Source organism: Montipora foliosa, chromosome 2 (genome assembly GCF_036669935.1).
Source record: "Montipora foliosa isolate CH-2021 chromosome 2, ASM3666993v2, whole genome shotgun sequence".
NCBI classification, from domain to species: Eukaryota; Metazoa; Cnidaria; class Anthozoa; order Scleractinia; family Acroporidae; genus Montipora; species Montipora foliosa.
In genome coordinates, this window is record NC_090870.1 from 40,974,497 (window position 1) to 41,001,996 (window position 27,500).

The 27,500-nt window shown below is 40.7% G+C and overlaps 1 protein-coding gene across 1 annotated transcript in view; it reads right to left on the reverse strand.

The window, feature by feature from the left end:
* Positions 1 to 26,257, reverse strand: part of LOC137993079 (collagen alpha-1(V) chain-like) — a 55,488-nt gene extending 29,231 nt beyond the window's left edge. Inside the window, exons 1-37 of the mRNA XM_068838736.1 lie at positions 26,104 to 26,257; positions 25,946 to 26,028; positions 23,112 to 23,638; positions 22,282 to 22,449; positions 21,366 to 21,407; positions 20,969 to 21,031; positions 20,359 to 20,430; positions 20,063 to 20,143; positions 19,672 to 19,719; positions 18,306 to 18,359; positions 18,007 to 18,060; positions 17,233 to 17,286; positions 16,433 to 16,486; positions 16,142 to 16,195; positions 15,795 to 15,839; positions 12,780 to 12,833; positions 12,320 to 12,364; positions 11,477 to 11,530; positions 11,021 to 11,065; positions 10,363 to 10,416; positions 9,627 to 9,671; positions 9,027 to 9,080; positions 8,461 to 8,505; positions 6,960 to 7,013; positions 6,213 to 6,266; positions 5,577 to 5,630; positions 5,393 to 5,446; positions 4,740 to 4,793; positions 3,629 to 3,673; positions 3,398 to 3,451; positions 2,784 to 2,828; positions 1,801 to 1,854; positions 1,281 to 1,334; positions 1,069 to 1,122; positions 933 to 986; positions 653 to 706; positions 491 to 535 (exon numbers count right to left, since the gene is read on the reverse strand). Coding sequence (XP_068694837.1) covers positions 491 to 535; positions 653 to 706; positions 933 to 986; positions 1,069 to 1,122; positions 1,281 to 1,334; positions 1,801 to 1,854; positions 2,784 to 2,828; positions 3,398 to 3,451; positions 3,629 to 3,673; positions 4,740 to 4,793; positions 5,393 to 5,446; positions 5,577 to 5,630; positions 6,213 to 6,266; positions 6,960 to 7,013; positions 8,461 to 8,505; positions 9,027 to 9,080; positions 9,627 to 9,671; positions 10,363 to 10,416; positions 11,021 to 11,065; positions 11,477 to 11,530; positions 12,320 to 12,364; positions 12,780 to 12,833; positions 15,795 to 15,839; positions 16,142 to 16,195; positions 16,433 to 16,486; positions 17,233 to 17,286; positions 18,007 to 18,060; positions 18,306 to 18,359; positions 19,672 to 19,719; positions 20,063 to 20,143; positions 20,359 to 20,430; positions 20,969 to 21,031; positions 21,366 to 21,407; positions 22,282 to 22,449; positions 23,112 to 23,638; positions 25,946 to 26,028; positions 26,104 to 26,114 — 2,535 coding nt within the window. The 5' untranslated portion in view covers positions 26,115 to 26,257. The remainder of the gene's footprint in view (positions 1 to 490; positions 536 to 652; positions 707 to 932; positions 987 to 1,068; positions 1,123 to 1,280; positions 1,335 to 1,800; positions 1,855 to 2,783; positions 2,829 to 3,397; positions 3,452 to 3,628; positions 3,674 to 4,739; positions 4,794 to 5,392; positions 5,447 to 5,576; positions 5,631 to 6,212; positions 6,267 to 6,959; positions 7,014 to 8,460; positions 8,506 to 9,026; positions 9,081 to 9,626; positions 9,672 to 10,362; positions 10,417 to 11,020; positions 11,066 to 11,476; positions 11,531 to 12,319; positions 12,365 to 12,779; positions 12,834 to 15,794; positions 15,840 to 16,141; positions 16,196 to 16,432; positions 16,487 to 17,232; positions 17,287 to 18,006; positions 18,061 to 18,305; positions 18,360 to 19,671; positions 19,720 to 20,062; positions 20,144 to 20,358; positions 20,431 to 20,968; positions 21,032 to 21,365; positions 21,408 to 22,281; positions 22,450 to 23,111; positions 23,639 to 25,945; positions 26,029 to 26,103) is intronic.
* Positions 26,258 to 27,500: the final 1,243 nt, after the last annotated feature.

The following is a 27,500-nucleotide window of genomic DNA, read 5'->3' on the forward strand; positions in this document are numbered from 1 at the left end:
AATAGGTATGGCAAAGACTACCATCAAGAAAGCTTTAATAAGAAAATTTCAATTGATGTAATACACTGAAAATCTTTAATGAATAGTTGACACGAGAGTTCAACTTTTTTACTTGAAATAAAACGAGGACTTTTGATAGAAAGTATAGTCACGTTAATGAGCAAGTATTCATGTTAACGGTGTAACTCGCCCGTGAGAAGAATGCAATGATAAACTGGTGTATTATCTTTCTGACCGGCGCATTACACTGTTGACATCAACAGTTGCCGCTTCTTAAATTTGATTCGTATGAATTTGTAGAGCCCCCAGACCAGCGGGACACTTTGTCCATTCAGAACCTAGATAAACTGGCTAGCTCACCAGCTAGCTGAATCGGTGGAGCATCCGGCCTACAGGTGTTACGAAAGTCTTAGGTTCCTGCCTGGGCTCGGTTGTCCTCTCGTCAGTTGATAAGCAAGTAGTTTCAGTTATCAGTACATTGATATCTTACCGGAGCGCCATCTTTTCCGTCGACGCCTGGTTCACCAGCTTCTCCCTATTGATTCAAAACAGTTTCAACGATAAGTCTAACTTGTTGCATACAAAAATGGCACAAGTTCTGTGCAGTGTTGCTGCAACTTTCAACCTATAAGCAGGACGGGAAAAAATTTACCTTGGAGCCGTCTTTTCCTGATTCTCCTGGATCTCCCGTCAGTCCTTGAGCTCCCTGAGGAAAACAATAAAAGCTTGCATAGTTAGTTACGATTAGTTAGTTACGATCAGGTTTATGGTCTATTCCACGTGGGTAAAATGGACTTTGTTGTAAGGTACCTTGTGCCAAATCATAATAGGGGAAACGAAACCTGGAAGTATCTTCCAAGACAGCCAATCAGAACAGCCTCAGTAAGCAAGCATTGATAGCAATGTATATACAGTTTTTTTTTTGCTCTCACCGGTCGTCCACGGTCTCCTTTTGGGCCTGGTGACCCTCTCTCTCCTTCAGGACCCTAAGTGAAAAACGCAAGAGTTGAAGCACGGAAGAGCTCCAGCTTTTTAAAAACAAAAAGGGGAAATGGGCTCAGGACTTACTCGACCACCCGGCATTCCTGGGGGGCCTTGTGGCCCGGTTTTTCCTTGGGGTCCCTGTAGAACGCAAAAAAATAGAAAATAAAAAATTATAGTGACCAATACAGATGCTATTACTTCTTTTTTTTTACAAACAAATCTAGAATGAATGAAAATGAAGCTGTCAGTTACTAGCATTGTGTTTTCTGTTGCATAAAAACGCAATTATGTCTTACCGTCTCTCCACGTGGTCCAGGAAATCCTGGTAAACCTGGTTTTCCTGGTAAACCCTGAAAAAAGAGCCGTAAATGTGTTACCTCGTATTTGAAGGATAAAGAGTTTCTTCATTGATGGAAAATTGATAATACAATAATACCACTCTTTGTCAGTAGATAGTGTTTGGCGCGGTTCATTACGGGTTAGTGGAACTCTAGTGGCCCGCTTCACTTCTTGACCCTGAAACCATACGACGTGCTGAATATTACCGAACAAAAATTTTGACGCCTTGCTCAGGCCATCTCATTTGCTAAAAAATGTGATCCAAAACCAATGCCAGTTTATAATATTATAAGCATGGACAAAAAAAATAACAGTGACATTTTTCGCAGGGACTATAGCACCTTCAACAAATGGGCTAGGTTTGTTGCTGTGTGAGGTTTTTTCATTTTATCTTATTTATTTATTTATTTATTTATTTATTTTTTTTTTGGGTGGGGGGAGGGAAGCCGCACCGGAAGGAAAAAAAAGACAACTTACCGTTGGTCCACGAGTTCCTGGTTGTCCTCTGTCCCCCTGAGGGCCTGGAGGTCCCTGGTATGCGGAAAACATGCGTGAATGGAATTAGTAATAAAAAGTGGGTCTAATCCATGTTTTCTATTCCAGTTCTATCGTAGTTCTATCGTAGCGAGTTACTACTTTAAGCTTTTTCGCTATAAAGACTAGAAGGTTATGAATATTTCAACCTTAATTTGATCTTGATTTTTGGTGGACAGTAAAAGGAAATTAAACGGAAGATTTGTCAAGGTGTTTATACACTGGCAAGTAGAAGGCAAGCTTTTGCGCATCCTACACTAATTGGATGCGGACCTAGACAATCACTTATTAAAAACTTATTTATGATTCTTGAGGAGAACAGCCAATAGCATTGTAGTATGTAGTTCAAGTGTTACCTTAATTAGTCTAAATTGCGGAATGAAACAAAAACGTCCAACTTGTCTCGCAACATTGCTGCGAAAGTAGTTGAAAACCGATGTTGCGCGTTTTACGTCCCACGCACAACCTGTCTCGCAACAACAACAAAAAAACTCAGTGTTGCAAGTTGCTGCAGAGTGTTGCAAGTAGAAGTCCGTTCTTCTTTCTGCAACACGCTGCAGCAACTTGGAACATATTTTATTGTTGCGAGGCAGGTTGTGCGTGGGATGAAAAAAGTGCAACATCGCTTTTCGGCTACTTTTGTAGAAATGTTGCGAGACAAGTTGGACGTTTCTGTTGCTCGCATTACCGTAGCTTTAGATAAAGAACACTATTGACTTATTACGTCACATAAACATTTCATAGTTCAATATTCACAAGGGATCTTTATAGGATTTGAGGGTCACTAGTTATTCAGTTGAAGTACTGTCCCGTGTTACCCTCGTTAAATATAGTTGATTGATTGATTGATTGATTGATCTACAAAGGCGGCTTATCAAAAATACCCAGCTGGGAGGTCTTCCAATCATTATGCATCTATCACTTACCGGATTTCCTCTGTCACCGGATACACCTAGTTCGCCAGGTTGCCCCTGAAACGACATTTTAGAATATGTCCACATTACGTATAGGAAATCCTATGAACGCGAGCACATTTCATGATTTCTAGGCAAGTACGGCTCGTGCATATTTTGAGAACCTTCACAACATTACGAGCGCCCATAAATCGCGAAATGCCCGAGCAAGTTCATACGATTTTTTATTTACTGTATATGCTCAACAAAATTACTCCACTGCTGTGTTTCCATAGTATTGCATTCTGTAATCTACTTATGCATTCGTCATTGACCAATCAAAGTGTTTTGATATTGAGGTCATCAACAAAAAGCAACCATAATAACTACGATTACGGGAAGAATTAGTAAAAAAGAGAACGAAAATAGCCTAAATAAAAAGATGCGTAATGTCAGCGCAAAGGTAAGAGTTGACGTAATTAATTTGTTGATTATAACAAAAGTCTTCCTAATCGAACAGAGCCCTCCAAGTTGAAAAAGGAAGGAAGTGAGGAAATGACTAGTGTTTTTTTATAAACGCAATTCAAAAGTAATAAAAAATTGTCACGACTACTTCACAAAATCAAGCATCCAAAGTTACAAAGCACCTTTGTTCCAGGGGTACCAGGCGTTCCGGGGGAACCTCGCTCACCCCGTGGACCCTGCAAGAAACACAACAGACACTTATTCAAGTAAACTAAGTTAAAAGAGGTAAAACACCAAATATAGATACTGTGAATGCAATAGAATCATAGAGAGTGCTACTTGGCTAGGCTAAAACATCAAATCCTGTTTCTATCAGCGGAGAAGAGAGCTTAATTCAAAACTGAGTTATTTACCCTACTTCCTCTTGCTCCTTGTGATCCTGGTGGGCCTGGATTTCCCTATACCCAAACAAAACAAATTCAACGTAAAGCATATATAGTCCGAGCCAAAAGATTAATTTTCTGCAATCGTTTTACCTTCAGGGCTCAGTTGTTCAAGACCCGATCAAGCTAACCCTGGGTTACTACAAAGTTAAATCACAGCTTTGTAACTGATCAAGAAAGTTCCAAAACTTCAGTTTTTAGCCCTCAATTCTGACTTTGACTTTTGCTTTCTTTCAGCGTAACATTAAGTTGTCAAGATTTTTTTCAGTATGGGAAAAATTAAAACTTCGGTTGGTATTTAAAGGTGGATTCGTGATCACCAGTATTCAAACAACTGGGCCAAGGACATTCTAGACTTGACAAAGTTCTCATTAATGTCCGAGGTGTCTCAATGGAAGTGAGTTGCTTGAAGTAGATAAAGGCTTTTCTTCTTTGCCACTGCCTTATCAACACCGTTTTCGACAACGAACAGCATTTATGTACCTCTAGGATTGACCAAAGTGAAAATTACTTAGAACACTATCCGACTTTTGTTCAAACAATCTCTTCTAAGAGCCCTTAATTAATATTAGTATAAATACACAGGTGATTATACAAAATCGCGCGCTCACATTGGCTCGCTATCTCGGATTATCAGCCGATAATCACCTCGACGGACAAAATGGCTGCCAGTAGTCGTTTTGCCACTGTAAGTGAAGATGATTTCGCGTTGAAATGTTTTTTTTTTCTCTTTTTTGAAATAATCACCTGTGTATTTATACTAAAACAATTATTCGCCTCAGGCTCAGTGATTATCTGTAAATATTCACCGAGACGAAGTCGAGGTGAATATTCACCGATAATCACTGAGCCTGAGGCGAATAATTGTTTAATATCACTGAAATTAAAAAAACCTTTATTTCTAATCACAACAACCGGCGACTATGAACGCACAAATCACGTCCTCTCTTATGAATTGTCGTTTTCTAAGACCCTCAGTGGTTAAAATCCCAGACTTCCTTGTTTTGCCTCTTGGATATCAGTCATCCAACGACCAAAGTTCCCAGGGGGTTACTTTTCCAAAAAAAAGAAAACCACTTACCCTGACTCCCTTCGGTCCGTCCCTTCCTCTTGGTCCAGTCTGTCCTGTATTACCCTAAGGTACAAATAATCCACGCTGTAAACAAGCGCATCTGATTTAATTTATTTCTGTTCCTCAGAAATCGAATCTTTTCCATATGTAAAAGAGATTAAACCTCACGGTTTACTTCATAACATAGGATGAAATTCGCTGTTTCCGCTGGAAGGATTTTCGGGGTCTTATGCCAAGCAGCAGCCGTTGAAGGCAAACGCGAAGGTAAATTTCTCAACTGATGATGATCAAATAATGCAGAAGGGTTGATATTTTTAGGACTATCTCTGGTGCGAGTCTCGTCCCGGGAAATATGATGTGAGCAGTCGTCCGAGATGACAAAGATTCCTTCGTGGATAATCAAGCCCTGCACTTTTCCCGTGATCAACTCTATGGAAAGGGGGAGCAATGTCAATGATTTTTTAGACATGTGTGGTTCACTTTCCAACTGCTAAAATGTAAAGAATTGTTGTCGATTAAGACCCTGATTGAGAAGAACCTACCAAAAAAGTACTTCTTTCATTTTTAACTCTTTTAAGGCTTTGTCGAGGAGAAAGGGGGAACAGTTTCATCGGTTGAAACCCGGGTGGACTGCAAACGAAATTCTACCTCAACTGACTCACCTTTTCACCGGGTTCTCCAGAATACCCCGGTAACCCCGGGGGACCGCTTTCTCCCTGAAAAAGAAAGACTCTCAACAAAAGTTCGCGAAACAATAAAATGAAAAAAAGAAGTCATGTGGCCATGATTTCAAGGAGACAATTTCTAGTCCGGTGTTCACTTTTCAATAAAATGCTAAATGGATACCTTTGGTCCTGTAGGTCCAGGAGGGCCTATAGGGCCTGGAATACCACTTCGACCCTAAAGTGAATAGAAAAACACATACAACAGTGATAAGCTAAGGACAGCGTCTCTTTTACTTTATGCATCCAGCATCACGCGAAAATAAGCGCACAAGAAAATGGCAGTTCGGGAAGTGGGACCAGCGATTGGGAGACCACAGCGTTTTTACTGATTTTGTGTGTGGGTTCTTTTACGTCCCACAGGATTATGAACATTGAAGGGTTATGAGACGGGACCTCCGGCTTATCGTCCTTATCCGAGAAGACTAGAGAGTCTAACCATTTGCAGATGTAATTACAAAGGCAGCGCTTTCTCCTCAATTACCCTGTGTGTTGGTCTGGCCGGAGTTGAACTCACGACCTCCCGCGTGACAGCCCGGAGCTCAACTAACTGAACCACCGGTGCGCGGTACACAAATACTGTCAGAGTTTTCAAGATGAGTTAGGATAAGGACCCAACTTTGCTTAAATTAACCACTTTTTTCAAAATACACAAGTATTTCGACAAGCAATCACTCTTACTAAAGCGCAGACAACAGCGTTAGTAACATTTTGACCGTCACTTTAAATGTAAAACCAAAGGATAAGCATAGCAACTCACCTTTGGTCCCTCGGACCCTTCAAGTCCTGGAGGACCGGCATTTCCTGGTGCACCCTGTAAAATGAAAAACAACCACATCAACTTTACATAAAGAGTGATGCGTACTGATGTCTTACACAGGGAATAAGTAATATTCTTCTTCTCGGTGATGAAGGATGACGGGAAACCCCGAAGAAAATCCCTTGGAAAAGGGTCGAGAACCAGAACAAACTCAATCCAGTAATGGAAACAACCAGGATATGAACGCTGGGCACCTTAGTGGGAGGCGATTGCTCTCACCCTTTCGTCACCCCTCTCGCCTCCAGGGGGAGGGAGGAGGCCACAACAGTTGGCATTTCCGGTTGGTTTCCCATCCAGGTATCAAGCACGACCAACAGAACGTAACAGATGAAAACCGGTGTCTTCCTGTTGGCATTCACGGTAAAGATAGAGGTGTACAGCTGGACAAATCAGTCGTTTCGCAGGTTCAAGGTCCAAAACGCCTTGAATTAAAAAACGTAACCGTTGACCACAACGCAATGCTTTTAACCAAGTTCTCTTTTTAATCTCTGTTTATGGTCAGCCCACCTCTTCTGTCTTAGTTCTCGTACTTCACGTGAGCTGAGCGTCTAATATGAATTGTTACCACGTCCGACTGAGTACCAGAAGACTTACTTTGCCTGAGTATTTTCAGTTTCCAATAAAAATAGCAACTACAATCCAGCGAAAGATGCTCAATGAAAACAAGATCTGTCTTAGTCTACTCACATCTTCTCCCTTTGGACCTTCGTCTCCTTTGCCGCCAGGATATCCAGGAAGACCCTAAAGAAAAATGATGAGAGAGCTAATAACAAATTCACCGCGCGAGCTCTAGCATCTAACTCTAACGTTGCACACATTGTATCCAACGCACAGAACGAAAACACCTTTTATTACTGTCAAGCATTTAAGTCAAATGTTGCACCGGCTTTCAAGGAAGTAATAGTAGTCATAATAGGGAGTTTAAGCACGCGACGTTTTTGAGCCGCGGACGGCAAGCGGAAGTGAGCAATTTTCCCTTTTAACTTGTCTTGTCACTACCACCTTTATATTGCCAAGTATCTTTCCTCCATTTGAGATGATTAGGTTAAAATTTGGGAGACTCTACTGTCCTGGCATGCAAAATGTTCATTTCCGGTTACCGTCCGCGGCTCAAAAACGTTGCGTGCTTAAACTCCCTAATAACGATAACGATGACGATGGCCATGGTAATAAGGTTATCTGAAGGTTATCCAGCCGAAAAAGGTTGGAGAGACTGTCACACATTGGTTTTCAATGAAAGGGGAAGACAGGAATACCCAAAGAAAGACCCCTACGAGAAGAATAGAAGAACTCAATCCTGAAATGACGCCAATCAAGTTCTAGGAATGAAACCCGGGCCACATTAGTAGAAAGACCAGTGCTATTACCCCAACGCCAACCCTAACCTCTTCATCTTACCCCCCCCCCCTCCCCCCACCCCTCCCCACACACACACACGCGTGAATTGGACCTTTGACGTCCATCAAGTGCAAGCTTAAGTGCCCCTGACGCAAAAAATAACTGATGGTTATTTTAAGGACGGTGCCTACTAATTAAAGATATTTTTGCCCCGTTACGTTATTAGGCAGGAAATGTAGATCTTAACAAGTGTTATTGAAATCCAAAAAGAAAATTGGGGGTAACCAAGCATTTTTCAAAGATAATTCATGAATGATATTTGTAAAAAGCTTTAAAATACAAAGCAATGTATGGCGTTCTTTCTCAAATTGACGCCCAATTTTCTTTTTGAACACCAAGAGTACTTACTAAGATCTACTTTCTCCGGATAGTTTTAAACCGCGCAAAAATATCCTTGTACTAGTAGGCATCACCGATAGGAAATCCGAGTATCTAGAGATGCGCAGAACATATGCGCAATAACAATAGTAGGCACCGTCCTTAAAGACCTTCAAAATAAAGAAGACTGATGTTTTCTTGTTTGAAATATCTTTAATTTTAAACCTTTTATGCATGTCAAACTTTACGCTGTGTGTAAAACTTCACTGTCTGAGAACCCCATGCAAAGGGCACGTCAAAGATAATATACTCGGGCGTCAAAGGTAGCAAACTCATAACATACGATGCCATTATCTCCCCTTTGACTGTTCATTTGGCACTCTAAAATCCATTCCTTGTTAAGACAGATGTCTTCAGTTGTTATTAATGAACAAACATCCCGATTTAAAACATTTTAGAGGAAAACACAAACCTCTTCGCCCTTATCTCCTTCAGGTCCTCGTTTCCCTCGATTTCCCTAGCATTAAAAAAAATAAAAACAAAGAAATGCTGTTTTCTCGGGTTTGTCCCAGAAATGAGGCTAAACGCTCCAAAGAATACAAAACTTAAAAACTCTTGAGCAGCGTTGCTGAAGGTAAGAAAAATGAATAAATAAATTTCAAAACACTTGGAAATTTAATACCGGCGTTTCGGCAAAACTACCTTTGTCAAGGTAGTAATCGGTAAATGATTTGAAAATAGCGTATACAAACTAATACGCACGCACGAACGTGTGCGTATTAAGCCATACGCTTGTAATGGACCAGCACGCGCGGCTTTTATGTCAAAGCGTTCGTCCGTGAGTATTAGTTTGTATACGCCATTTTCAAATCATTTTCCGTTTACTACCTTGACAAAGGCAGTTTTGCCGAAACGTCGGTATTAAATTTTCAATTTACAGCGTTTTAAAATTTATTTATTTATGATTGTGCCCCAAAGAATACCCCAACTTCGCAACTTTCGAGGTGAAGCACTTCAGAGGAGATGAAGATATCTTACCTTTGATCCAGGAAGACCTGGATATCCCTGAGGCCCTCTCACTCCCGGTGCACCCTAAAAATAGCAACGTTATATCAATCTAGGATTTTCTGAACAAGGAATAAATAAGAAATAATTTCAGCGTTTCTTGTCAAACACCTTGGAATAGATCCTACGGTGGGAAAAAATAATAAAAAATACGGTTAGATGTTATCTTAGGGTATACTCTGGAGAGCTAATGACGTAACCTCAAAGTTCTCACTCAGGGCTTACCAACTCGAATAAAATTAAAATTCGGAAAACACCGAAGGAAATGCATAGAATTCACAAATTAGCTTTAAAACAAATCGCTAGAAAACATGGCCTGCCATTTGAAGGGATTAATGCGAGGGCGCGTTTTGCAAATGAAAGCAACCGGGGGAGATTTTTATGAGCTTCCTGCGCAATAGAGACGTTTATATATTCACTAGTAAGTGCTATTGAATATATAGAGTGAAGAGTTTCCTGAATTCCAGGCTAAAAGAAAACTCGCCAAGCGGAGACTTTTACTGATGCCTCTGGTAGGGAATGTTTCGTTAGCTAAGCTGGAGTTCCGTTAAACAAAAGACTGTGAAGTCATACTCTGTCTCCCTTTGGTCCTGGCGGTCCCTCAATTCCAGGATATCCCTAAACAAAATCAATGATAGAAAGTCTGTTAATCAATTAATCAATCTGTAATACAAAAATGATAAGAAATGTGGAAGAACACATTTATTTAGGGAGATCTCATTTTTAATTGCTGGAGATCCGCACCTGAAAAAAATGTCTCATCATTTAAAATTGCCTTACAGCCGGAATTCGAGACAAACGAAGAAAAAAAAGGGTGGAAATCCAAGAGTAATACAGTAGAGTAGTTAACGATGATATGGAGGTACAAGTCACTGAGGAAGACCCCAGCATTCTGGAACCACACATACAACGGGGCCTCAATCCGGGTCAAGCATGTCAACGAAGAATGTTGTGGCATAGACTTTTTGATTAAAATAATCGGAAGTGAGACAAATCTGTTCATTGACAGCCTCTATTTCACCACTGGTCGACTATCAAGAGAAACCTTACCATCGTTTAACCTATATGTTTCCTGGTGCATTAAATCTCTTCCATCACAAGACTATTTTGCTTAATTAATTATTGAACCTCTCTTTCGCGTAACTGAGTTTGGACCTGAAACCTACCGGGGTCGCTGGTAAATTAGAGGCCTTAAACAGATTAGGTGCAAATTGATCGGTTGTTCCACCAATGAATGGCCTCTATTTGTTAGTCCGTTAATGGCACTAACATTAATCTGAAATTTAGCATTATGCATGTTCCTGCTTACCGGTACACCGTCGGCGCCTGGAAATCCGGGCAAGCCAATTTTTCCAGCTTCACCCTTCAAATGACAATGGAAGAAAAAATTGACAAAAATCTCGTGTTGTGACATTTAACAGCATGCAAATCACTTGGAAACTCGGGCCCTCAGTACCCAACTAAGTTGGTCGTTATCAGACATGATTACCGTCCCATTTGTCAGTCTGGTTTCGCGTGTAATTCACAAGTTCGCCGAGTTATTTCTGCAACAATGCCATATTTAGTAGTAGTAGTAGTAGTAGTAGTAGTAGTAGTAGTAGTAGTAGTAGTAGTAGTAGTAGTAGTAGGTTCATTATTTCAAACTTGTAATGATTTTATCGTCAGCATATTCAATTGCTCGAGAAAGGAATTACACCATTCGTCATGAAAACGGTCCTGTCTTAAAGTAACTCACTGCTACATACTTCAAGGTATTTCTCTTAGACCGGACAACTAAGAGGCATGTCTTCTTGACAGAACGCGTGTGCATCAGAGAGTTTGCTTGATAGCATGTTACTAGGATCAGTCATCAGGATGTGTTACTTTGAATACACTAAATCGGCAAGATAACGATCCACAAAAATAAACAAAACATGGCCCTACACGCTTTATCGAAGTGGTAACATCAAGAATATTCTAATACATACCTTCGGCCCTATAGGACCGAGAGGGCCTGGGATACCAGGAGGACCCTGTCATCACATCAAATAACAAACACAATTAGTGCCATAGATTCCAGAAAATAAGGCTTAGGAATGTTTTTTTCTCTCGTGAAAACTCGTATTCATCTACAAGACACGAGATATATGGAAATAATTTTTGCCCACTTCTTGGCGCAATAAATGGAATGAGGGTAATAGGGGGAGGGCGGGGGGTATATTCTAGTCGCTGCACAGAGATGCCTGATACCTCCTTTTCTGATTGATATGGGAAGGGGGTAATCCGCAGCGCAACACTTAATTTGAACGCAAACGTTCCGCGAAATTACTAATTTAAAAAATGACGCCTTGACAGTGTCCGAAATTGCTTGAATCACAGAAAGTTCAGATGGTCCTAAAGATGAGGCTCTCACTAAAATTAAACAAGCTGTTACTTTAACTTACTGGGGGTCCTTTCATGCCTTGAACTCCCTGAATTCCCGGTGCACCTGGAGGACCCTACGAAAAAAATGGAAACAATTCAAGTTTGCTTTGCTTGTTTAGAGGGAGTTTGTGATCTGCATTGCTTAGAATTGATTGACTCGTATAGCTTCATCCAAAGTTAATTGCGTCTGTCCTTAAAGTACTCATCATGTCAACACAAATTTCTATTTTCTTACTTCTCCGAAATCGTCCCAAATACATCGTGCTGTTTTTGGAACCTTTTGATTTAAATTTCACTTTTTTTAAATAATTAATAATAATTGTCGCGGCTAATCGCCGTCGCAAGTACAGCAACGACGCAGCTCAACAAGGTCGAACCGAAAGCATACTAAGGCGCCTCTGACAGCCGCTATAGGGTCCATGTATGACCTTGGAGCACAGCTTACAGCCAGCTGGAATCAGCTGTATGTTGATTTTTGCCGAGGGGGGAAAACCGGAGAACCCGGAGAAAAACCCTCGAAGCAGAGAAGAGAACCAACACAAACTTAACCCACTTATTGCGTCGGTTCCGGGAATCGAACCTGGGCCACATTGGTGGGAGGCGAGTGCTCTCACCACTGCCCCATCCCTGCTCCCCTTTGCCTGACATCATCACATTTCCACAGCGAGGGAAGCTTTTGCTCAACAAACCAGCTGTTTAGGATGAAATAAATAGAGGCAACAGGAAAGAGAGCATACTCTCTGGCAAGCCGTGTTATGCTTTTTTTGCTTGCTTCATTTTGGCAAAAATAATATTATAATGCTGTGGCTTAGTGTATGATGCAAACTTCTCTCTTCTTCTCTATTAATTAAGTTGAGACTTACCGTGGATCCCGGTGGACCTGGGGGACCTCGATCGCCTGTATTTCCCTGTTGGTAAGAAGCAAATCAGATGCGCAAGCTTAAACATGGAGCGACAACTTTTACAGCGTAAAATCGTCCTTCGAATTAAATGCGATACGAGAGTCACCTCCTACTTTCGTTGTAGCAATACAAATTTTTAAGTGGGGTTAACAGCACTTAATCCATTCTTCAGTAATCTGGATAGCTTTTTTCAAACGCGACTGGATTTTTTGGTTTACTGTGAAGTTATTAATTAGCAGGGGCCATGACCAAATTACTGGTGTTAGACATAAAGAGGAGAGAGTTGCCGGACGTTTATAAGAACTTCAAACTGTGTGACAGAGGAACCTGATCGAAATGCTTGTGAAACACACACACATACTGTGCTATACTATGTTTACATCAAATGCGTTATGGACTAAAGCAACGAAAGATCTCTTACCTGTAATCCACGGGGCCCCGGTGGTCCTCTGGGTCCCGTTTCTCCTTGAGGCCCCTGTAAGTAAAATCAAAGCTATTTATTTTGAAAGAATGAACTGTGGCTTACACAGTAAGTTAATGAGAAACATTTTTAATTAATTTTTTTTTTCGGCAGGAAAAAGGTAAACTTGATGGTTTTTGTTATTAAGACACCAATTAAGCGAGAAATTAAAGGTTACATAGGGGAAAAGGTCTGGTCTTTAAGACATGATTTTCAGTCAAGTTATTTTTGCTGCCGCAGTGAGTGAGCCTGAAGCGAACGAGCAAGGCTGCTCTCTAATGGGGAAAACACATTTTTCTTCGAAACGCAAGGGATTGTGGCCAAAGGCGTAAGGAATTGTAATTATGCACGAATGGAAGGATTAAGATGGCGGTATGATGATCAGAGCCTGCCCTATTTTTCATTTCGCTCCTCGTAGCCTCAAACTATAGATAGTTTCAGTGTCACGCAACTTGACAAAAAAATAAATTCGAAATCGTTCAATGAAAGACCAAGAACTTGGAATGTTGTAGGAAAAAATCTTTTAACCACCCCAGGTCTGTGCGGTACATCGTTTCTCAGTTATTTGTTGAAGCGTTTCACGCAACTTTATAGAGTTTTGCATAGCGACTCCACGTGGTCCACCAATATATGGCGGCCTGCAATCAACGGAAAACATCTGGAGTTCACTTTGCAATGAAAGAGCTTGCTTTTCACTCATGAAATAACATACACGTGTATGAACACATCTCCTAATGTACTTGAAAGGCTCAAACTTCATAGGCCAAAAAGGTAAAGTCTCTGTTACGAGCCTAGAAAGGCCCATCCGGCCGGCGCTTATCTCCCGTTTCTGTAGCATGAAGCGACTAGGAGTATTTCTACTCCTCCCTGAATGGGATGCTAGTCCATCGCAGGGTTACCCCCAGCATTTTCGCTGGTATCCATTTACAGACCTGGGTGGAAAGAGGCACCGCGAGATTAAAGTGTCTTGCCCAAGAACACAACACAATGTCCCCGGCCAGGACCCAAACCCGGACAACTCGATCCGGAGTCAAGCACACTAACCATGAGGCCACCGCGCCTCCCACTCAAACTTCATGGAGCTTTTTTTCCCAACTAAATAGCTTTGTATCATAGTGTCACGCAAGGTGACAAATGCTGTATTTTCGAAAAGAAAGACGTCACGAAACTGGAAACTTAAAAAAAAGATTTATTTCTAGGTCATCTTCAACTTCCTTTAGATAGAAATTCAAAAGACCTTGCGATTTTGATGTTAGCATTTGATGACATCACTGTGAAAACCATCTATTGTTTTCTGTCTTCTCTCGATGGGGATCCAGAATGAGGTCTAGTTGGGTGTCCACGTTTTGTACTGTCCCTGCTCAAGACGTATTCAAATCTCCCTTTCACTCCACGCACAAACCGTCGTTTAATTACCGCAAGCATAACTGATCATCTCTCTTTCCCTCCCCTCGGCAGCATTTATACCATTTAGGTAAACTAGATAAATTAAATAGCAACAGAAGAATGTTTCCGAAAGGTCCGAATTACACTAGAGACGTTGTAACACAATAAACTGTTTCATAAGACTCCGTTAAGCCAATTTTTAAGTCGTGTACTGAGATGTGGACGATAAGAATGAGAAACTTTCGTAGAGTTCTTTTAAGGGAAGATCTTCGGCGTCGATGGAACCACTTAAGCCCTGTGCAGACTGACGCAACATTGTTGGGCATTACATGTTGCCTCCGTTTGCACACCCTGTTGTATGTTGCTGCGTGTTGTCGGGAGTTGCTGCGCGACCTTTGAAACTGCACAAATTTTTAGCCCAGTGTATAGGGACGCAACATTGATGGCCAACAACAATTCTCTATCAGACAACAATGTTAGGAGTTGTTGCAACTGTTTGCACGGAGCGTTAGTCAGAGGTGAAGAATCTGGAAATCGGAAGCCAGGCTTGAACGGGACTTGGACTCAAGACCGTGCGATTGCGCTGCAATGAACCATCAAGCGACTTGGGAGCTAAAAGAGTTATCCTGGAACTCCGGATCTCCCAAATGGCTTGATAGGTCAAGCCGTTCTCTACCTTGAATTTACGATTATCGTTAATTTTTAATTTGCTCTGAATTTACTATTATCGTTAATTTAGAAGACTGAAAGCTTGATACGGCTTATGGGAAATGGTCATATATTTTTTAAAAGAAAGCCCAAGTGTATGGACGTAGGACTCGAACCTGGGAATGTTCATTATTAACCCGTCACCAAACCACTTGACCACCACACCGCTAGCTGCTTAGGGACAAATATTTCAAACGCTATTTGATAATGTTGTATCATCACTCGGCGCAAACAACATTAAACACTGCAAAATGTCGGTTTCCAAACTCTACGTCAAGGCTAAACATTTTAAAATCAAAGCATAGGTTTAAATTATTAATCTAGCTTAGGCGGTTAGGCCTAATAATTTTTCAGCAGCGATATTCTATGAGAGACTTAAATAAATGTGTTTTATAGGGTGCAGTGTCTTGATCTTCAGTGGTGAAACGTAAAGAAGCAGTTCCTATGGAATAGAAGCTCCGTGTTCAAATCAACGCCACGGATATGATTTTTTATTTCCTTATTTTCTCTGCTACCATAAGTCCTGGGACACAGTGTCCTAAATTAACGATAATAGTAAATTCAATGCAATGTTAATTTAGAGAGGAGATCATGTTGCATAGGTAGGACTCGGCCATATGTTCGCGTGTTTACATCATCCTAGATGAAATGTATCGCACGAACGCGCAAATTAATAAAAAGATGAGGCACTAAAATAAAACTGTGAAGTTGATTTGTTGTGTGAATTAGCGCTAACAGCTTCGAATGACAAACGTCACAAACGTGATGTTGATGACACAGCGATCTTCAATGAAGAGCCAGCGGTAAAACGACAACAAAAGAAATAGTACTAGACATTCACAGGAGAAGAAATGCAATACACGGCAAAAGCACGTGACCTACCCTCTCCCCGGCAACTCCACTTTGTCCGGAAACCCCTGGTTCTCCCTAACAACAAAGAACATGTTAAATCATTTTTCTGCTGGACAAAAAGACAAAGATTAAAAATAACGCCGGAATGGTGTTTTCATTGGTATTTGTTTCGTTTGTGATGCTTTTAAATTTCCTTTAGTCTCTAGAAAAATGGTTCTTTAAATTAGTCTATTAAAGAAAGAGTTGACACCTACAATAGGCCAAGTATGGGAATTGATGAGCTCCTTCCCTTATCATAATGAGGAGCGTCCCCTTTTGAATTTCTGTTAACATGCCTCTGAGTCGTCATAACCCACACTCCGCTAAACGACACCTACTCTTTCACCAGCTTCGCCTTTATCTCCTTTCTCGCCACGACCACCTGGTAAACCCTAAAAACAACAAAACGAATCAAATGAGTAACGACTCTTCAAAAACAAGGAGGTTTCCAGACTGAGAGTGGAAGCGGATGACAGAGAAGGAATCATGTACAGTTATATCATTCGCGTCTCTTACTGCGATTTAAATAAAGAAAAGGTCCCACCAAATGGTTTGAACTTAATATCATCTCATTACTGTTTGGCCTAAAGATCATTTCCTATGACGTAACTCTCAACTTTACAACTCACCCGAGGTCCTTTATGTCCCATCATGCCAGGAATACCTTCAAGCCCTCGGTCTCCCTATATAAACCGAACAAACGGAAACAAGAGGTTTTGGTGAAAACGGACAGGGTTTTGATACACTCGTCAATTTGTGTTTCTCAGTGGAGATAAGTTAGAATGCAGTAGTCTGGGATTATTTAATGTTTCTTTAAGTGCGATGACCTTATTCTAAATATACGACTTTCTTTTATTCCCTATCAGACAATTAAGCTGAAATGATTCCAATTCGGAACTGCAGAATTGGTTAGCAGGTGACCTGAAAAAATCGCAAAATATAGTCTGTACCAAACTTAACACTCCATTTTGACAGGCCACGCTGGCTTGTACAAAGAAAACCAGTGTTTCGCGTAAATAATATTAATATTAATTCTGCTATGAGAAGCAGAATAAGCAAAACTTTACCGCAGCGTTCATCCCAAAAAAGGAATCGGTTCCAAAACGAAATCCAGATGTGCCCTAAGGTTCAAATGGTATCAACTATATTGAAATAACCCTGGCCTTATTCTTCGCTGAGACCCATTACCTTCAATTCCTTTGATCTTAACACTAAACACGGTAGAGAGCTGCCATGAAATATCTAGTGGATAGCTTAACAAGACTGGATGAACAGGAATTGTAAGGAAACTACCTGGAAGTATCAGCACCTCTAAAGCTCGCTAGTAAAACGCAAACTTCATTCAGCTTTAATTTTTTTGTGAAATGGTAGCTTCATATCTAAGTCGCCTTTAAATATCATGTCCATGAAGCTCACTAAAGGAAGATACCTTTTCTCCAATGGGTCCGGGGGGTCCTCGCGGCCCGTCAGGTCCTGAGGGACCCTACAAGGAAAATAGGTTTTATTAGCGCCAAATACCTTAAGAAATGAGATGATTGATTTACATAAGCATTTGCATTACTTTAAGCCTAAATATTCCAACATCAGTCACAATTTAGGCCCCACTCTATTAGCTCGTTTAGAGTTTCACCCTCATTTAATAATATGGCAGATTATTCATAAATGCCATAAGGTTGTTGCAGGTTCTAGGGTTTGATAACTTTATCCAGTAGATAAGCCAGTATCTGGAGTTTCAGCATGTAAACAATACCTACGATTTTTGATTGCTTCAGATTCCTTACGAAAATTCTTGCATTCTGAGCGCCCAATAATATCTACGTCAACGGTCTAACAATAGAACCATTAAGCAACGAGGATATCGACGATAACGACTACGGCACCGGGACTCTTTTCGCTTGTAAAATGTCGGTATGATACCTGTCGTGTGCTCATGTTCTCAACGGAACCTCAAGATGGCCAGCTCACGTCGTTGTTTTAAATAAGGATGACGGCCAAAAATGCCTCAAATGCAAAAAGCCTGTGTTGTGCGAGCAGAGTCATTTTTCTTCTTCATTAAACATATAGTTCTTGTCATTTTTAGTGTCTTTTTCGACATACTCCGTTGTACAAAGTCCCTAATAGTGAATAGTGGAGAAATTATATCACATCCGTTTTAGTGCTGTATTTGTAAAAAAGGACAATCCATTTATGACTTGTCACTGACCGGTTTTCCAGACGTTCCCATGGGACCGCGATTGCCTTGATTACCGGGGGGTCCCTATGAAAAGATCAAATGATGTCTGACATTACAAACACATTGCGCGGAGATTTAAAACCAAAGATATCAAAACATGCTCTAGGGTTAATGATGTATTAAAGGAAAACGTACAGACGATATCTATTTTAGCTCTTTCACGCAATATAAAATGCGTTGTAAGTAAAGTAAATCTCTGACTGATTCCACGCGAATCTTTTTTCTTACAAGCCACAAAAACAGCTCTCAGGGAACAGCAAAGTACTTACAGGGGATCCAGGATCTCCTTGGGATCCTTTTTCACCCGCTTCACCGGGAAGACCCTAGGAAAGACAGAGAAAAAGACAATCTTTTTTAAGTCAGGCAGATGATTGGTTTATGATGTCACTGTTGTTTCAATTCCACAGGCCAGTCACCGGTGAGTAAAATGTAACAACAATTGGTCGCTTTTAAAATACATACAAAAAACATATGAACTTAATTTTTCAAGGAAAAGAGCGTTTTTTTATGACTTTCTTTTAAGTTTACGTTCTCGAAGCATTTTATGCACATGAGAAAATTCTGAAGGACTTCACTCAGTCTGCTAGGAAACGCTTATTCTATGCCCTGACATGAAATAATTATAATAAGTGTTAAAGAAAAAGTTTTTCAGAAATTATCAGACATAGAAATTCAGATTCAATCTGGTTCTAGTTCTTTATTTAAAACTCGTTAAAAAGCTTCAGCAATTACAACAACAGTATTCTAATTAGATATACAATAATATAATATCGTAGGAATCAAAATTACTATTAAAATACTGTTTAACAAGATTGCCGAGTGAGAATCCGACGATTGGTCCCATTTTAGTGTGCCGAGAAGCAACCTTGAACTAACTTCATAGTTGGCTTGCAGAATATCCCTAGCGGCACGTTTTTGGATTTTTTTTTTACAAACGGGACCACAGTAATCGAAATGAGGTTGGATCAAGGCCTGTACTGCAGTGGATTGAGGGATGGGGGGCCTAATACGCCACAGAGCACCGATTGCAGAGGATACCTTTCTACAAACTTCGTTGATGTGGTTCGACCATGATAACTGTATGCCACTTCTCTAGCTTTTCCTCTTGTTGAAGCCGAACACTTCATCTTAGTTTCTCCTGTTATTGGGAGTAAGCTATATAATCTACAAGTGGGCCTTTTTTTCCTTGCCTACGTAAAAGCAAATCATTAAGGCCCAGGGGCACAGCTTCAAAGATTGCTTCAAAATCCATTCTATTTTACTGAAGAGTGATGCTGAAACCGTTTAACAACCATTTTTTCTGTCTTCAATCACGCAGAATCGAAGTTGAATCGTTGTTGAATGAGTTAAGAAGAGTTTAAGTTTTGCTATAATATCATTAACATTTCTTTTGTTTTCCCGAATGTTGAATGACGTCGAAGCTGTTTCCCACCCACTGTATGCGCGAGCGTACTAAGCGTTCTCTCAAGGACGAATTCAGTTTGAATGATAATGATGGGCTGAAACCGTTAAACTCCCCCAGAGTTCAAAAAATTTGAAAAGATATAGGAGCAAATGTTAAACTTATTTGCCTGGCCTTAACAAAAAAGAGGTAGAGACAGGTACACATCGGCAACGCAAAAATGTAGCACTTACTGGTGAGCCACGTTGTCCTCTGGGGCCACGAACTCCGGGGTCTCCAGGCTAACGAAAAAAGAGAGCATCATGATAGAAATAACCCTATAATCCTGTACAATAAGTAAAACAGTTGTATCGGGGGCACTTTTGACGATTTCACTCTCGCAGTCGTTACTGTACATTGAAATTCTCGCATTCAGGAGGGATCAAACAGGACATAGGAATAGCTGTAAACTGGGAAATCGCTTTGAATTCATTTTTCTCATCTAACGAACCGTTTGACCTTGAACTCCGGCTTAAAAGCTATCCAGGAAAGAAGAGTTCCTTCGGACTGGGAAAAGTTGGACGGACTTGAAACCGAACGGGACTGAGAAGAAAGAAAGAAGGAGATAATGAGTTTAATACCTACCACTGAGGGAGGTTCGACGACAAGGCCACCGGCCACTGGGCCTGGACCCTTTTCATTTGATCCCTGTAGTCTACTCCATCGCTGCAATGAATTAAATGAATTGTTCACTGGGATAGTCTCTCTGAAACTCAACACCATTCTTTCTATCGGGTGTTCATTTGTGCCTGTGAGAATCTCTATATGGCGGGAGTGCCAAAAAATGCACCATGATGGAATACGACAGATGACATGAGTGAGACACTAAACAAAAGTATGCAGGTCAAAATGGATTTCAGGCGTGTAAAGAGTTTACTTACAACGAAGATCCCATCTCCGGGGGGTCCAGGAGGCCCGGGAGGTCCAGCAGAACCGGGGGGTCCTGGGGAGCCCTAGGAAAGAACAAAACTTGAGATCAGGTTAGAACAATCTCCAAATAGGATAACGAAAGACGTTATGTGATTTTCATTCTGCTATTTCTCGCTAACGATTTCTTGCAGTCAGCGATTTTTTTAAGAATTCCATGGTTAGAAAAAAAAGAGAAAAACGAAAACTGCGTGCGAAAAACTCGTGGGAGCTGAGGTCGAGGCAAGGCGCTTTTCCTTGCCGCCTATCTGGGAGAATGGAACGGACTTTGGAGTAATCGTTCTCTGTTTTTAGATTCATTTTCTCATTGTGTTTACCGTTTGATTCATACATGTAACTGTGCGTTGATTGGCTAAGAGAAATAAGTCTCGGCAAGACAGCTGTGCTAAATGCAGATGAAATGAGGGAACGAAAACTCCAAGGAGAGATACGCAGTTGTAGGCTCAGAGTTTCATTTTTAAAGGGTTTAACAGTCCACAAGTTTAGCAACTTCAAACGATTTTGCTGTTAATCATTTCATTTTAAAACAATTAATATCATTTTGCGATACTAAAGGCAACAAACCTGAGATCCGATGTTTCCCCTTTCTCCGTCATAACCTTTCGAGCCCTTCGGCCCAGGCGGTCCCTAGTAATTAAGAAACGATATACATAATCTTATCCCAAGAGGCCAGTTTTTTTATTCTCACAGCTGGACTGGAAGTAGCACGAAATGTAGGCTAATGCATGTATCACTCGTTTCCAAGGGACGTCTGGCAGCTAAGAGGGTCAAACGGTCTTGGGGACGGAATGCCAATTTGTGAGAATAGGAAAATAGTCTTTAGCGAGCCAGATGACTGATACTGGAGACGACCCCACTTGAGAAAATAATCCCGTCACGCTATCCTCCACAATTTGGGAAAGACAACTTAATTAGACATAAATTTATCAAGAAACGTTCCCTAGACAACAACAGTACATACCGCAACACCAGGAGTCCCAGGAATTCCTCTCTCCCCTTTGATCTAAATTAAAAAGACACTCACCAAGTTATAAAAAGCTAGTGACCGTAACCTTAAGGGGTGTAAGGAAGTTTTCTCCTTAACTGTCCGTCTCTGAACTCCTTCTCCTCCTCTATCCTCCTCCTCCAAAATCAGACCCGAAGTCACAGTAAACACTAAGCCTAAAACAATCGTTACCTTTTCCTGAAAATCCTGATTTTAGACGCAATCCATCACTATGTACTGATCTATTCAGTTTTAGCCACAAATGTAAATCTATTTCAAATTCAAATGACAGAGTGCACCGCTAGAAAACCTTGCTCCTCCCAGCAACACTTATAGGATATAAAGATTTACGTGGTAGTACCACCCAGGGTCCCGAAAACTTTCCGGGCCCAAAAAGCAATTCGTGAAACTATGATCTGCCACTTATGAAAAATTGATCTTTGAACATGTTTGCGAGACCAGTGAAAACGAAACAATCGCAGAGTTTCATGACGAGAAACGATTTCCTTTTGAAGGTACAAAGTGTTTATGTCACCCGAAATACGCCCGAAAAGTTTCGGGACTTTCGAGAAACGGCCACCTGGGGCCCGTTTCTCGAAAGTCCCGAAAACTTTTCGGGCCCGAGAAGCCGTCCGTGAAATTGCCAACCGCTTGTTTTGGAAAGCCGATCTTTTAACATGTTTTCAAGGTAACAAAAAGAAAAATAACTGTGAAGTTTGACGAATTAAATGCTTTTCGTTCTTGAGTTACAAAGGGAATTGCGACACCCGAAAATGGCCCGTAAAGTTTCGGGACTTTTGAGAAACGGCCTCCTGGTCTTAATAACATAACCATGCGGATACTCAGGCTTGGGTACGTTTGAGAAGCATGACTCAAAAATAAATCCACTTACATATCGGACATTATTAATGATCTGTACACTGGGCTGAGAACCTTGCTGAGCAGCGCCACTCAAGAAAGGTGCGTAGGGCAACGGAGTATCACAGTCTGGCGTGAAATCCTTGCAGTAGGAGAGAACCTTGAACACATCTGGAGCAATCAACAGCTGCTGTAAGGAGCCCTTCAAAGAAACAAAATATTGGCAGTTGATTTGACTGACATCTTTGACGTCAATAGAGCGCATGAGATTCAAAATACTTCACTGAAACAATTGGTGGATGAAGATGTTTTTTTCTCCGCAGATGACAGCTGTTAGACAGACTGAAGTTGTGTACAATTAATTACGTATCCGCCGGCCACGATCCTCAGTTTGAGATTCGACTCACCGAAGTGGAGGTTTAGTTCTTCAAATAGCAAAAAATACACTTGTATAAAGATCGGAGTAATAAATAAGCGTAGGACCTCATTTTCTGCTTTAATAATAAAAAGCACAATCTTGATGAAGGAATCTTGTTATTTTTTGGTTTGAAGTAAAGACCTGCTGTTTTCAGACGTTCGCGCACTTTAGGGAAACGACTTTGGGCGAGTTCATCAAAACCCCTTGAAGGTTATTTGGCGTCTGTCTGCATGATGATCAGCACATGTCTTAACTACTCGCGAAAAAGACAATTTCTCACAACTGTCCAACATGCGTAGGGGTTATGTGTGTTAAGAGAGACAAAAAAAAACGGCCATTTTACAAAATCATATTTATATATACCATATAAATCCGTAACCGTTGATGTTTTCTTATCAATAGCCATACCTGCCCCTATCTGCTTGAATTGTTTGTAATATTCATACCTTAAACTGCCCACCAAGTCTAACAATAGCGCTTTGACTGAAGCTAGGGTTGAATCCCTTTGGCTTTCTCACACGAACTTTGGGTTTCACACAGTCTACAGACAATTCGACGTGTTTCCTCTGGACTGCAAAAGCTACCCTGTGCCACGCCCCATCCGCTAAGTTTTCCTCGACTCCAACACGCAATGGATTTCTCCCTCGACGCCTGTATTCAAACTCCACGGGATTCAAGCTGAAAGAAAGACTTTGCTCGGCGTCGATTATCGTAAACAAGTCTTCCCTGTTGTCAGGTTGCACTTTAACGGTGACAAATAAAACGAATTCATCTGGGATGCCATTAGGAAACAGTGAATCCAAAGTTGTGTTAATCATTGTGTCCGTTGAGGACAGATCGTACGCAACATCCCGAGCCCGCTGATCTTCGGAGAAGGGCAGGGGTCTGCTTTCGCACAGTCCAGTCGTCTCGATATTGAGTTCATGTAAGGTCCATTGAAACTCCTGCACCAAATCCGCGATGCCATCTGTATCTATAAAGTTAAGGACACAAATATAACAGAAAATATGAGAACAATTTGAAACACAAACATAACTTACAAGGTTGGGAATCACCAAAACAGTTTGCCGGTGACAGTAAATCTTTGCTGTTTCACTAATGCTTTGAAGGAAGCTTGATAAAAGTGGACAAATCAATGCAAGCACTCTGATTTCTGTCCAATGTATCCAGCTTAACGGAAAAATCAATTCTTTCCAAAGGCTTTCGAGACTTCTTACTAACAAGAATCATTTCTCCACTGTAAGCATCATAACTGATTCCTGTCGCCCTTAAAACGTAAAACAACTCCCACGCCAACTATTTAATGTTATCTTTGTGAGGCGTTCGGTTAATTGCACAATACCAATTACATTCTGAAGGATGAGGAAAGGCGAGGAAGAGGGGGTTGATTAAGGATAAGTGAAAGTGTCCCAACGCTTTGACTAAGAGTCAACTTATCGACTTAACAAGAATACCAAATCGGGCGTAGTTTCTGCGTCAGATGCTGCAACTAAACATTTCAAACTGTTCTGTGGCCATGCGATCCCTAGTGGCTGGTGCATGACTTTACCTTACCCTATTACAATCCTTTAAAATGACGTACAACTATTACACATCCATTTCATGCTACTTCACAACAGAAACAACAACTTTCAAGTCTGTTTAAAACAGACGTTTTCATTAACGTTAATTTATTATATGGTTACACGTTATTCACATTAAAAATTGCTCCGGCATATGCCTGTGTTTCATCCAAGGTCTCCTTGTTTCACCCTATACAATCAATCGCAGCAGTACACATTTCCGTCAGTAGTCGTAAGGGGCATTTCCATAGGGACCCAAGAGATGAAAAGGCTAGAAAACATCAGCAGAGGCGCATTCAAAAGACGCTGCAGTAGAAGAGAAGGTGCCAAGATGCAGCCATTATTCTGAAAAAAAATTGTTCTCTTCTGACTCTGTTTGTCTGTAAAAATTCCTCTTTTTCTTTGCCGGCCCAGATGCCTTTGAAAACTTGTAATTCTTACTGTTTCAACAAAACCTTTCGCGCAATTTCTAGACTGCGAAAAGGGCAAAAAGCAAAGAGGAATATGGGACGCCCCGTTTATCCCCCATTGTGTTTCCGCGCCTGCGCTGCTCGCTCACGCGAAAGACGACAACAACCCAGTTGTGTGACTGTAATGCAGCGTTTTAATGCTTCTTTATTGTCAAAAAGGGAATACAAGATAACATTGAGCCAAATACGCTTATAACTGATCAGGCTCCTCGGAAAATTTTAGAACCCCAGTGGAAAACAGTGGAATACATTTTTTTTTCAAAAGGAAGCGCGGACTCTTCAGAAAGAGCATGAAAATGACGTTCGTCTGGCATTGCGACGGTTTGACCTCAGTCATGACAATGATTTACTGTTATATTCCAGATCAAGTTTCGCTTTTCATTGAACAAGGCGTTTCATAGCAGGACATTATTGTTTTTTGGATCAAAACAGGAGAATTTAGTTAACAGACTCAAAAGTAAATAAATTTCGGTTACAAAATTGGTTGATTGCTTAATTTTTTAACAAAAATGATCAATTATCTCTAAGACTGTAGACAATACACCTTTGTTTTTGGGGAAAAAAATCAAATAATCTCTCGCGAAAACGTTTCAAACTGGAATCAACGCAAAGTACACAAAAGATACGCATGGTTTCTGCTGGCTTTCCAAAGGAAGTTTTGAGTTTTTAGGAATTATCAAAACTGATCCGAAGGAAGCATGACTTACTTATCAACAAAGGGATTTTCCAATTGCCAACTCCACAAATCGAAGAATATCTTGACTGAAAGACGATTTACACATCTACATGGTAAAATGTGTTGAAGTACCACCGAAAACAATAAACTACATCAAAATTTCCCTATCAACTTTAAAAGGAAAGACAAAAATATGTGCATGAGAAAAATAATCACGCGATTGTGACATACACGTTCATTATTAACCAGTTCGCCTTACAAAAATCGAAATCAACGTAAAGTGATATTGCCAACAATCAAAGAAGTGAATAATTCGAGTCATACCAAAGAGAAATATTGTTGAATGAACCACACTAAAAGCACGATTCAACGCAAACACCATATTTCAACTTTAAAATTAATTTGATAAAGGATAGAGACCTCTGTGTTCTGTCAAGATTGCATTACTAAAACGCGCAAGAAGGTAGCACAGCAAGTCTGCTACTCTATTCATGAAACTCGCCTGGCAACAGTTAAACCATTAGCAGTCATTTACAGAGAATACTAAGTAGCTAATTATATAATTTACATACTTTGAAGGGACGGACCATCCAGAGACGACACATCATAGACGAAGAGAAGGGATAACACGATAGCAGCGCCGAGCCCCTGTAAACTATATTATAGATCACAGAATTAACATGAATCCAAGCGATTTTCGTTGGGAAAAGTTTTAGATTTGCGGCCTTACCAGGGAAACATGGCTATCGTCTGTTTCTTCCCAGATACAGGTCCGTCTGTGCAACAATAATACAAACGCTGGAAGGCGAATTAAGCACAGAGGTCTCCAGTATTCATCTAAGGAGCATTGTTGTTGGAGAATTTGATAGCTGATTGGTTCAATATTATCCCGCGCGTAATTTCACAAATGCACGCGAAACAAAAAGCAGAACGGCGTATATCAGCTGTCAGACCCTGTCAGACTGTCGACTGGAGAGATTCTGCGCCGCACTCATTTTGGGAATTGAAGAAATTAAGAGCTGGGCTGATATAATTGACGATTCTTTGTGTTGTTTCGTTTTATTTTGTTGTAGATATCACAGAGAAATATAATAGACAAAGGAAAACCAAGAAAACCTAAATACAGAAAAATACCCTGTAAGGACTGTGAGATCTGCACTGAAGTTGGCATAATCCTCCGCGTTTGCTTTGCCTCCTCAAGAAAGGAAGTTGAGTTAATTTTCCCTCCTTGTTAGCCATAAAAGACAAGAGGGTTTCACGGTCAGGGAATTTCGCTGCAGCTTCTGAGAAGGAGAAAAGTTATTAAATACAGAACCGGCTGCAAGGTTTTCAATTATACAAATCCCAAAATCAAGCGTTATTTTAGAGGTATTTACTTGAATGTTTTCCATTGTGTACTTATGCGCCAGAGTTTTTTCTCCTACTTTCATTATTTGAGCGAGAGTCTTTTTCGCAAATTCTCAACCCTCCACAAATGTAAATGGAACGTCGCCAAAAAGAACAGTTTTCTTACAAAATTAAATCAACAAAACCACTTTGTCAGAAAAACAACGTTTCTTAAATTTTGCAAAAGGAATAGCACTGCTAACAATGAGAGAGCGATAAAAAGCTTTGACAATACCCAATAATCGAGTTAGGAATGGACTTAGCCTATAGACTTAACTTTAAACCCAACCCCGACATCGAACTCGACCGCTAACGACTTTCATTCGGGTCTGTCATTTCTAAGACGATTCCTAACTCGGTTCCGAACTCACCTAGGTATCCCTCACTTCTCCACAATGAAAAAGAAAATTTGCATCAAATGTGTCGAGATGGTTCGCTGTCTTTAATATAGCCAAGCCCAAAAGCCGAACTCCTGGGTTATTTATTCTTACAATAAGTTTACCTGGCTTGAGCCTGCGATCCAATCGTAGCCCCATACCTGGTCAGCGGTCAATTTAAAAAACAGCTGATATCCATGAATTCAAAATTTGAGCCCAGGATATGGTCCCGTGACACTGGTCAGCGAATACCTTGGTTTGACAGGTGTCAATTGACCATAACATGGATGTCCTATATCAAAGATGTACGCTGTAAACTAGTTGGAGTATAACGCAATCTCGACTCCAGAGCTCTTTTGCGCAT